This window comes from Denticeps clupeoides, chromosome 3 (genome assembly GCF_900700375.1).
Source record: "Denticeps clupeoides chromosome 3, fDenClu1.1, whole genome shotgun sequence".
NCBI lineage: Eukaryota > Metazoa > Chordata > Actinopteri > Clupeiformes > Denticipitidae > Denticeps > Denticeps clupeoides.
In genome coordinates this window covers 23618570-23630500 of record NC_041709.1, presented here as the reverse complement: position 1 = coordinate 23630500, position 11931 = coordinate 23618570, and the positions used below count along the sequence as shown (strand labels likewise).

The following is an 11931-nucleotide window of genomic DNA, read 5'->3' as shown; positions in this document are numbered from 1 at the left end:
TCAGCAGGTCCTTTTGTGGCAAATGCAATGGAAAAGTCTATTTTATTTTATTATTTTTTTTTAAATGATGTAAAATGTCAATTCCCTCCTGATACATTTGTTCAATTGCAAGGTTTTATCAGTTGATGGCAACTCACTGTAATCCTATTCGTGTCATTGTCACGGCTGTTCCACTGCTGGGCCCACAGAGGGCGTGTTAATCTTTAAAAAAATCATTTTTTTTTTTTTTTTTTTTTAAATATCCTTTATAATCCCTGAATGTAGAGAAAAAATAACTAAAGAACTCTTTCTACTTCATTGCTTGGTCTTCACAAATGTTTTTAGTAGTAAGTTTTAATTTTTCATTAAATCAAGCAGTTTGTGCTTTTTGGTAAATTTCGAATAAAAAAAAAAAAAAAAAAGCATCTGTTGTGGTGTCTAACCTTTTTCAGTACCTTATTTGGATATGTATTTCTTATTTAAATGTTCGTGAATTTTGGATGGACGTATTGTGTGGACAATTTTGGGGGGGAAAAGACAATGTTTGGAGGATTAAAAAAAAAATCTATTTTATAAGCTAATAGCAGAGCCTTAAATATAAAGTATATATATATATTCTGCTTTGGAATTTGGTCATAAAATAAACTGGAGATGGTGGGTATCGATCCTACTACCTCTTGCATGCTAAGCAAGCGCTCTACCTGTTGAGCTACATCCCTGAATGTTTACTCTGGAGATTTGTTATATTTAAAGATTCATAAGTGGTTTGGTTCAATTCTCCACATTATTTGACTAATATAGCTAATCATACATTCTAATTTATATATCAGAATGAAAAAACAATTTTAAAGTAGCATTCCATAAAAAGGTCACCCAGAATACTTTCTTAGAGCAATTGAAAGAATAACACTAACAACCTTTTTTCCGTTGACTCAATTGTTCATTGACCTGTGAGGATGGCTCTAGTTGTAGTAAGCCATTCCCAAGTCTGATCTTTGTTTCTGCCTCTCACAGACTCTCCACTGGTGTCCCTCAAGGCTCAGTGCTAGGTCCTTTTCTTTTTCTACCTCTACACGAGATCACTTGGTGAGGTCATTTTCTTCACATGGATTATCCTACCACTGTTATGTAAATGACATACAACTGATCTTCCCTTTTCCTCCCTCAGATCTACATGCTGCTTCAAAAATCTCTGCATGTCTAACTGACATTTAATCTTGAATGGCAGCCCATCATCTAAAACTCAATCACTTGATATCAACCTGAACAACTCAGATTTCTCGTTCTACAACTGCATACAACCTTGGAGTAAGTATAGACAAGCAAATCTCCTTCTCGACTCACATCACCAATCTTACCACTCATGTAGATTTCTTCTCTACAACATTAGATGAATTCGTCCTTATCTGTCAACACAGGCCACCCAGATACTGGTTCAGTCCTTAGTAATCTCATGACTGGATTAGTGTAACTCCATTCTAGCTGGTCTACCTCTATGTACCATCCGACCTCTACAACTCAATGCAGCAGCACGACTGATGTTCAACCTTCCCAAATTCTCCCACATCACCCCTCTGCTACGTTCCCTCCACTGGTTCCCAGTAGCTGCACGCATCAGGTTCAATATATACTGATGCTGGCCTACAAAACCAAACCATCCTACCTCACAGCCCTTATTATACATCCAGTGCTGCTCAAATGGTCCCTCCACCATTGAAGGTACGAGGAAGTCTCTCATCTAGGCTCTTCTCTGTGGATAAACTTCCCCTCGAGGTCAGAACAGTCACAAAGTATTTTCAAACAAGAATACTTAGACTAACTTGTAACTTTCTTATAGTCTGACTTGTGCAAGGAAAAACCACAACAGAGTGAAATAAAATGATTGTATTCATGGTTTGAGTCCTAGTGAACCAGAACTGATAACTTCATTGATAGTAAGCACGTTGTAAGTCGCTCTGGATAAGGGCCTCTGCCGTAAATGTAAACAACATAGGAATTTTTCCAAAAAAGGATTATAAATTGGTCAATAAAGCCTAGTTGCACACTTGAAATCTTAAAATGAAAGTTGGGACCCAAATCTTAATACTTGGTGGGCACTGTCATCATTACTATATTGTGCATATAACAAAAACTTTCATATTGTTTATCTAAACAGGAGACACACCTTAACATGGTGAATTTTTTTGTGAATTCATTACATTTATAGATAAATCTTAACCTAAGATAACTGGATAGCACTCTTACTTAACAGCAGGGAAATTTTAACCTCTCATTGCCCTTCTCAACTCCCCCACTGTTTGCACTGTAGCACCATGTTCACATTCGTGTCTGAAGGGGGCATCGGCGTCATGTCTGTCTCGCTCCTACAGCCGGAGCAGAGAAGCTGCATCAGCAGCATGACGAGAGGAAACCAATCAGCTGCGCACGATGACATTGTCACCTACACGTTTCCAACCACGTTCTGGTGACAGTAACTTTTGCTGCATGCCCAGACCGAGGCAGACATAAAGGTCACATCAAGAGCAGCAATGTGATTCAATGGAACAGAACGGATGACACCCACCCAGGTGCAAGAGTAGAGAACTGTTTACTTGAAATAAGTTGGGTGCAACATCTTAAAAAAAAAAAATGTAATCTGTATTAGCCATTTTACTCTGATCACATATGACCATCAGGTCAGGAAGCCCATAACACATTGTCTTAAGGAAGGTCATCTGTCTAGAACTTCAGAACTAATTCCATGCATGATTTGATCAGGATGGATGGGTTTATTACCAACAGATGCAGCTTTTCAGTACAGGGAGGATGGGTTGACCTTGCTCTGGAATAAAAGCGCCTCCGTCAGTGCAACATCTGAATTTTACTAAGTCAATTTCTTTTTTTATTCTTACACACCGCACAATAAACGGTAGCTGTGTACTTGTATTACAAAATTTATTTCTGTGTTTTGTACATAAACAAAAAATACATATAATTTAAGTCATGATGTTTTTTTTGTTTACTATGATACATATAATACATACAATAATACAATGTTTGAAATAACCCAGCTACTGTGGATGCACATGGGATGCTGGTCCCAATCCCAGGTAAATGCATCTGGAAGAGTATCTGACTTAAAATATTTGCAAGGGCAATTGTGCGGACAACCAGACTGGCGGATCCGGGAGAAAACAGGAAGTGAAGTGATTGTGCAACACAACAAGCACAGCACACGGTAACACAATGAAATGTGTCCTTTGCGTTTAACCATCACCCTTGGTGAGCAGTGGGCAGCCATGAAAGGCACCCAGGGAGCAGTGTGTGGGAATGTTGAACAAGGGGACCTCAGTGAAACCTTGGCGGTTCTTGATTCAAACTGGCAACCTTCCGATTACGGGGATGCTCCCTTACCCGCTAGGCCAAAAACACAATGTTTGAAATTACTCTTCACTGTCAAACAATGTTAATTTAAAAACAAGATCAATCAACAGGATATTTTAAAAGTTTTGCTTCTCTGTTACATTTATTGCTAATTATCATCTTCATGAACATGTTAGAAGACATTGCTCAATGCTAATTTAACACATTTTGAGTGAAGAAATAAGGACTCTATTGAGCGACTGGTTTTACTCCACTGTTCAGATCCATCTTTTTTCTCCAACCCACACATAAGGACATGCTACAATAGATTATCACGACTGGGTGAGGTCCGGTTCATCGAGCCAGCGATGGGATCTGTTTATCAGAACCCTTAAATCCAGTTTTAAGGTCTTATGGTCCATGGAAAGGCAGTTTTCAGTCAAAAGTACAATATATTGATACAATATTGCATGAGTATCTTCTTGTATAATTAACAGTTCAGATGCATAATTGTTTTTGCACAAGGTATGTGTCTCTTGCCCTGTTACCAGTGAAATTTTGTTCTGAATGCATAGTTAGAAGCTGAATGTGAGTTAAAACGTTTTAATCAGTGCAAAGAGAATTTTAGGTATAAAAACACAATTGACCCTTAAAGTAGTCTCTTCCGTAGCATGCCAGAGAACAGATGGATACCTCACTCTCACACAGAAAAGTGAGGTTCACCCACCACAGAAAGACAGTTTCACAGTTTGTTGACAAAGAGCTTTGGGTAAATGGCTTTGATGTGTGAGTGTGTGATGTTGCCTGATGAGATGGTCGTTTCCAGCCCCTGCAGCCGGTGCGAGGCCACCACAGACTTGCTGAAGCTGCACTCCAGGAAGGAGATGCCAAACGCCTTCATCTGACCGTCCTGTGTCATCAGACACCTCTGACACAGCAGCCGCAAAATGGCCCGGCGCATATCCTTGCTGGTGAGTGTGTAGATAACAGGGTTGAGCAGGGAATTGATCATGGCCAGTCCCAAGAAGTAATCCGCCTTGAGGAGCACAGGGTGGGCTTTGGCCGTGCTCATGAAGTCCAGCACCAGAAGGCCAAAGAGCGGAAGCCAGCAGATGATGAAGACGCCTAGGACAATGGTGACCGTCTTAAGGAGCACCATGTTCTTCTGGGAGCGCCGGGCCGTGGCACCCTTGCGCAGCTTGCCGCCCAGCTTTTTAGTGCTGGTCTTTACTACCAGGTAGATGCGGCAGTAGAGCACGATGATGGCCACAAGAATGGAAGAAAACACTATCACGCAGAAGAGGATGTAGCTCTTGTTGTAGAGCGGCAGAATGGTGGAACATTGCTTAAGGTTCCCAATACAGTTCCAGCCCATGATGGGCAGCACGCCTAGAAGCACAGGAAGAGCCCAACTGGTAGCGATTAGTGCAAACATCCGTCCCCGTTTAGTCCCTTGGTAGGGCTTCATCTGTGCCATGGTGACGTGGCGTTCGATGGCGATGGCCAGAAGACTGATGATGGAAGCGGTCAGTGTGATGTAGACGCCACCCTCCCTCAGGAACCACAACAGCGGTGTGAGCCGGAGCGTCATGGGCCCGGACAGCATAATGTTGAGCATGTAGGTGAAACCTGCCAGCAAGTCAGAGAAAGTCAGGTTGCCCAGTAGGTAGTACATGGGCAAGTGGAATTTCTTGTTCTTCCAAATGGCGACTAGAACCACAGAGTTCTCCAGGACAATGAGGAGACACACCAGCAGGAGAGCAATGGCTTCTGGCTTGAGCCCCTTCTCGTATTTGTCTTGTTTCAATTTTCCCACATAGTTGTAGTGCTGCAAAATGACAGAGTTGTTCTGATATTGAAGGTAGCGGCACAAGAATGCGGTGGACGGGGTGATGGGTGTCCCTGTGGATGGCTGCGCAATGTATGAAGCATGAGAGGACTCCATAGTTCTGTAGAAAGGTCCGGGATAATCCGAGTTCACAGCATTGGGCTCATGGTCTGAATGGCAGCGGCAAGCATGTTGAAGATTACGTTTTTCAACCATAGATCCTTCTCTACATCCTGGGAATTTCTGCAGCTAGATGGCGCTCTTGGGGCTGCTCAGACTCTGAAAAGCATGGAAAAAACAATGAAAGTTCATATAAACATCACTTTTTCATATTTTACATGGGTTTTGTTGCATTTTACATTGTTAAGCCTTTGCTTGTAACTATATGGTTTCATGCTTTTTTCTGCTCTGATTTATATTAATAATGATTTTTACTGCAATGTAAAAATAGGAATGGTTCCATGAAACTGAATCAGTATTCAGCAAAATTGTGCAATCAGGATTAACATGGATCAACATGATCACATCAAATGTAGCAAAATCATCTCAGTAATCTGAATTATGCTTTTTTATTTTGTCCCAAAACTATAACTAGAACATTAACAAAGGATAATAAATGCTAGAATAGAATAGCAATTTTCTGGCAGGAATTATTTACTATAAATTCCGTATTGCTTTCACAGTACGTATGTTCTTAAAGCCCCAGTAAACTTCATAAATTGTTGTTGAAAGAGTAAACGTCTTTAAACCACTTTTATTAATCACATCTTTTCAAGCCTGTTAACAAATGTCCGTGAAGAGAATTGTCTTGGAGATACAGTGTTTCTAATGCAACTGGCATCAGATGGCAGATTATCTTCTGATATGTGGACCAGTCTTTTCCAAAATGTCAATGTTTGGACAAAATTGTGATAAAACATCAGATTTAAATTCATTCAAAACAGATTTGACCATAGTTGGGAAAAAATGGTGGCAAATTAAAACTTTTAATGAAAGTGACACTCGTCCCCAAAGTGCTCTGCTGACTCACCTGATGGTGTGAACCTCAGATGCTGAGGAACTCACTTCTGCAAAGGAGTTTTTAGAATGTGAGAAGCCTAGAATTAGCATAGAATTACATCTTCTGAAAGATTATCTACACTTGACTTTTTACTTATGGGATACAGATTATTAGCCAACCTTTTTTACACTTCACTGAGTGTATTTGGACTGAAGTCCAGTTAAAGTAAAATAGATCACTGAGAGATTAAGAGCCAAAAATTTAGTTTCCTGTGAAATTGCTTTATTCAACATAAATCCACCTAACTGAGACTGTTATCCAAAATGCGGACCAGCCCAGCATCACCTTCATCTGACAGTGTGAAGAATATGGATTAGAACGTACCTTTGCTGCCGTGCTGCCAGTGCAGGATGAGAGTAGGAAGCGTGTCGGGAGACGGAGTGACGAGGAGAACTTCAGCGGGACTCGACATGTAGTGGGCAGGACCCTCTCTCTCTCTTGCTCGCTCACTCGCGCACTCTGCATTTTCACACAATACATAACTACAACACAACTACAGAGAATTCAAGTTCATTCATATGTATCTTAACTGTTATTTGTATGGGTGTGTTTTTGAAAGTTGCGTTTTTTTTTATGTAGGTCAATATAGTAAGATCACAACTGAAAAATGTATTTCAGTTTCAGTAGGGCATCTCATATGATGAAAAAATTACTATGATACTTATACATATGTTACAACTGGAATATTAAATAATGTATATAACGTAATGATGCATATTTTAATACTGAAACTGTAGTTCTATTTTGCAGTTATACATGTTGTACGTGTAATAATACGTTTTAATACTGAAACTGACGTTCTCATTGATGCTGATTGGTCTGACCTCCCTGATTTTCCTGGTTTGATCATCTGGTCACATTTAGTCCTGACTTTTCCTTTTTTTCCAGCTATGAGGCCCCAGGAAATTCCAGGTCTCTGTGACGTACGACAGTTTCATCCTTCCACAAACCTTTTCCGCTCAGGATAAAGATGTTTGATAAATTAATTATCTTTATAGCTTTATTGATTAATTGATTATTGATTTATTTATCTCAAAACTGTGCTAAACTGTGTTGGTGTTTTTTCTTTTTTGGATTGACAAAGTTTAGATGATCATGTAAGGAAATTATAGTTTTGTGTGGTGAAAGTCATAAAGTCACTTTCTGTGGTCACCATGTTAGGAACCGAAACACCAATCAAATGTTTGCACTGCATGTGCAAGTGTGGATAAACATGAAGAGCACTATGTTTAAAAATGCTGATATTGCATAAAGACATATTACACTACAGACTTTGTAGAAAAAGCCTGGCCTTGGTTCATCTTTCACCACAGACTTTCATTTAGCTGTTTTTTGGACTTTTTTTCATCCATCAGATGATCTAAAACACTTCCTACAACACAATGCAGGATCTCTCCAGGCTCAGAACATCTTGATCATCTCGGTGCCGGCTGGGTTAACCCACAATGCAAACATTTGTCAAGAGCCTAAAGTCAACAATGAAGACCATTAAGATGTCTGGATTTTCCTCATTCAGCTGGCAATGGAATCATCACATTCCATCTTCTCCTGAGCTTATGGAGGCTGTGTTTATTTTTTACATGAAATTTTTTGTTAGAAGAAGGCTATGCAAGTGCCCTGTTCTGCTGACCCATGTCGGTGATCCCTGACTCAGCTGTAGCTCTTCACAAGAGGGAAGTTTAAAAAAAAAAAAAAGTTAAAGTGAAGGCTGCAGGTGTTACAGTTGAGTCTAGAATGATCTTTTTGGTGTGTGAAGGTCACAGTTTCAGGGTCGATTGCCTCGAGATGACAAGCATTCCTGAAATAATTCATGCGGCTCTGCCCTGTATGGCAAGATCTAAGATTGTACTTGCCATTCCTTGCCATTCTATTATTAAATGGAAGAAATAGTTGTGATTGAACTAAATCTTTTAAGTTTAAATTAAATAATGGAAAATCTGGTCAGTGTTTCTGGAAGATGGGGCTGGTGTGGAAAACCTCAGTCCTAATCACATCCAGACATTGAGGTTGTCAAGGATTGAAGGCTTTTTGGGGGAGGGGTTGGGTCTTGTTGGATTCTGCACATTCTTCTTGAGCTCAAGAACTTTACTTTAAGCCACATATGGGGTAACAAAGATGAAAGAAGTGTGGTGCAGAGCGTCAGGCCAGATGATTGGTCCAACAGAAGGCTTAAGAAGATTCAGTCAATGAAATTATGATTGTGCTTCACTTCACTAGGAAACGTGAGCTGTGTGGAAAGATTTGAGATTTTGAGAAGAGTAACAGAATAAGTGTGATGGTGTTAGAACAGCATGAGATAGAATGAGAGGTCTTTCAGGACATGTCAGATTGGGCAGTGGTCGCCTAGCGGGTAAAGAAGCGGACTCGTAACCAGAAGGTTGTTGTGGGTTCCAATCTCAAATTTCCCAGGTGCTACTGAGGTCCTTTTGGTTAAGGTCAAGGTGCCCTTCATGGCTGCCCACTGCTCTCTAAGGGTGATGGGTTAGATGCAGAAGACACATGCTGTGCTTCAGTGTATCACAATGACAATCATTTCACTTTCAGAAGTTAGGCAGGATGGTAAGAGGCAGAGAAGATGGGTACCTGTCCAAGGAATTAAGCAAAACATTTCTGACAGCAACACAGCTGACAAAATGATTCGATATTTAGTCTTCAAATACATTTACATTTACAGCATTTATCAGACGCCCTTATCCAGAGCGACTTACAATCAGTAGTTACAGGGACAGTCCTCCCTGGAGCAACTCAGGGTTAAGTGTCTTGCTCAGGGACACAATGGTAGTAAGTGGGATTCGAACCCGGGTCTTCTGGTTCATAGGCGAGTGTGTTACCCACTAGGCTACTACCACCCTGATAGGGCGTCTGATAAATACATGCAATATAACAGGATGGCTTGAGGGTTTGTTGAGGCTGAGGGCACTGTCTGTTGGTTGTTTAAAACGTAACTGTAGTGGAGAATGTGGCATATTGGAGAATGTCATTTTTGTTTGGATGAGAAAGTGACATTCTTGCTGTGATTTAAATTGAGCAAATGTATGTGCTACCTCTTTCACCCTGACTTTCGTTTAACTTTTATTTCAAGTTCATTCTCATTTTCTGCATAAAGATTTTAACTGCTTATCTGGAAGCTCATCCCATGCTCCACATTTCGCCCCTGCTGTGGCAAAGGAATCAGACCGGGGAAAACGACAATAATCCGATGAATTGTCAAAGTCGAGCTATAACTGTGTATGGAATTGCACTGACTGAGTGGTGTTCCCTTTTTTCGGTTGATTTTAGACTCTGGGAAAATACTGTTTTTCACAAGATTTGCTGCTTCAGTGTTTTAGATCTTTTTGTCAGTTGTTTCTGTGGTGTATTGAAGTATAATTACAAGCATTTTATAAGTTTCAAAGGCTTTTATTGACAATTATATCAAGTTTATGCAAAGAGACAATATTTACAGTGTTGGCTCTTTTTTTAAAGATATCTGTAAGGGTGTTAGTAGCCTAGTGGGTAACACACTCACCTACGAACCAGAAGATCCAGGTTCAAACCCCACTTACAACCGTTCTGTCCCTGTGCAAGACACTTAACCAGACGTTGCTCCAGGGGGGGACTGTCCCTGTAACTACATGTAAGTCCCTCTGGATAAGGGCGTCTGATAAATTCTGTAAATGATAAATGGTGTAAATGTAAATGTAATTTGATAAATGGTTGATTTAGGAGCAATCTTGTTAGCAGCAATATTCTTGCCTGTGAAACACTGCACGTGTTTCCCTGCAGGTAACCATGGTTAACAGAGGAAGAACAATGATTTTAAGCATCACCCTCCTTTTTAAGCATCCAGTCTCCAATTCTAACTCAGTCAGGATGACAGAATGATCTCCAGCCTTGTGCTCCTCAACTCTCTCATTTTATAATAATAATAATAATAATAATAATAATAATAATAATAATAATATACTTGTGTTAACAAGAGGATCACTGAAAAGATCTCAGCAGGTCCTTTTGTGGAAGTGTTTTTTTGGGATTAAGTTCATTTTCATGGCAAAGAGGGACTTTGCATTTCACCTGATTGCAAATTGATATAATAAAAAAGAAGCAGCAAACTCTATGAAAAACAGTATTTGTGTCAGCATTTGTATTTGTAGCCTGTGAACCAGAAGACACTGGTTCAAACCCCACTTTCTAACTTTGTGTTTCTGAGCAAGACACTTGAGTATCTCCAGGGGGACTGTCTCTGTAAATTGCTCTGGATAAGGGCATCTGATAAATGCCGTAAATGTAAAACTGCATTTTAGTGTGGTTTCAACCCAGTTCAACTCTCCAGCCAAACTCTCCAGACTGTTTAGACTGGAGATTGAAATATTCCGAATAATACACTGATGGTCCCACCTTGTAAATCACCCATCTGGAGTCTCAGATTTCTGAACCAGGATTAATATTCCACGCCCCTCTTCAGATCCATAGTGTGAACAGCCCAAACTGGTCGTCTCAGCATCTGGAATCAGGGTCCCTCTGCTGTTTGTTGTGATAGCAGCGCTTGGGAAGGTTTCTTGATCATTCAAGGAATGTTAATGCGTTTGGGTCTCATTCAGGGGCTCTGCCTCCCTGTTTTAGATGCATCAAAACACACACAAAATAAAATTAAATGTCTTACGAAATATTAAATAAAAATACTGTGAATGTTTAGCTATTTTTTCATAATTTATATGCAAATGTCCAACAATATAAAAAATGTTATAATACAATAAAACGAATGCCCGAGCTGTTATTTAAATCTTTACATAAATGCAAATGGTGATATGTAGCACAGTGGAAGTTGTAAATGGAGGGTAACCTAATGATTGGTGAACTGGTTGTTTACTTTTGGAACCTTCCAAAGTGCCATTAACCAGATGTGCCCCTTCCAGGCTTATTTGGTTTGCAGGGTGCAGCAACATATATAATAATATAATTTTTTTCAGACATGAACTGGACAAGCCGGTTCGGTCCAAAGCATTTAGCATGACTGTGCATGCAACATCTAGCGAAGCCCGAGGCGACAGCCAGCACCAGAAAAGCAGCAACACCCCGTTCCCACACGCTTCAGACAAAACCACGTAGTCATTTTGATCCGTTGCTCGTTCCCATGCCAACCTAATGCCATTAGTGCTAATCTTCTGGGACTTGAGGTGTTGAAACACCGCTGAACCAAACCCCAAACACCTGATTTGCTTCAGGGGTGGGGGGGGGGTTAACCTACAACTAGTGAACACAAGTCCTTCTGGGTGTGTCTAAATTTGAACAGGTGATCAAGGGTGGGAACCCTTGTTTGTCCGACTTTAGGAGCGTGGCTTAGGTACAGTGACGTACAAGTGACATTTAGGAGCAAGTGAGATGAGATGCATCTCTCTGTAGACTCCACAGATCATTGACACTGCCCCTTTGATAATATACATGCTCAGTACTTGTCTTTGCAATACTTGTCAGGCGTTTGGACTGGATCACGACCACTGAAGCAGAAGAGGGCGGAGACGTTGCCTGTGTTCACATGCAACAGCCAGGCATCAGGGAAACTATTCTTCTGGGTGAAGAGAAAAGCTACATTCCCACACAGAAAGCATGCAAGCTCTGAGAATGTATTCACTTATGCATGGCTGCAATTGTTAAAGCTGAATAGACCCACTTAAACACCACAGTGTAATGTGCAAAAACAACCAAAGTACACACACTAAAAACCATGGAAAAACTGCATTGT

The 11931-nt window shown here is 40.4% G+C and overlaps 1 protein-coding gene across 3 annotated transcripts; it reads right to left on the bottom strand.

Moving 5' to 3' along the window:
• Positions 1-3348: 3348 nt before the first annotated feature.
• Positions 3349-10639, bottom strand: s1pr5b (sphingosine-1-phosphate receptor 5b). 3 transcript variants are annotated; one of them, XM_028973506.1, is made up of 5 exons: positions 10587-10639; positions 6534-6668; positions 6180-6216; positions 4556-5428; positions 3349-4399 (listed from the first exon to the last, which is right to left on the bottom strand). In XM_028973506.1, the coding sequence occupies exons 4-5, from the start codon at positions 5363-5365 to the stop codon at positions 4064-4066; spliced, it is 1146 nt and encodes a 381-aa protein (XP_028829339.1). In that variant the 5' UTR covers positions 5366-5428; positions 6180-6216; positions 6534-6668; positions 10587-10639; the 3' UTR covers positions 3349-4063. The 3 variants fall into 3 exon arrangements, with proteins under 3 accessions (XP_028829339.1, XP_028829337.1, XP_028829338.1); XM_028973504.1 differs by having other exon boundaries at positions 3349-5428; XM_028973505.1 differs by lacking the exons at positions 6180-6216; positions 10587-10639 and having other exon boundaries at positions 3349-5428; positions 6534-6590.
• Between the last annotated feature and the right edge of the window lie 1292 nt (positions 10640-11931).

What these genes read in the sequence shown, in the direction of transcription:
- s1pr5b (XM_028973504.1), bottom strand. Translation starts at nt 5,365, where the DNA reads ATGGTTGAAAAACGTAATCTTCAACATGCTTGCCGCTGCCATTCAGAC.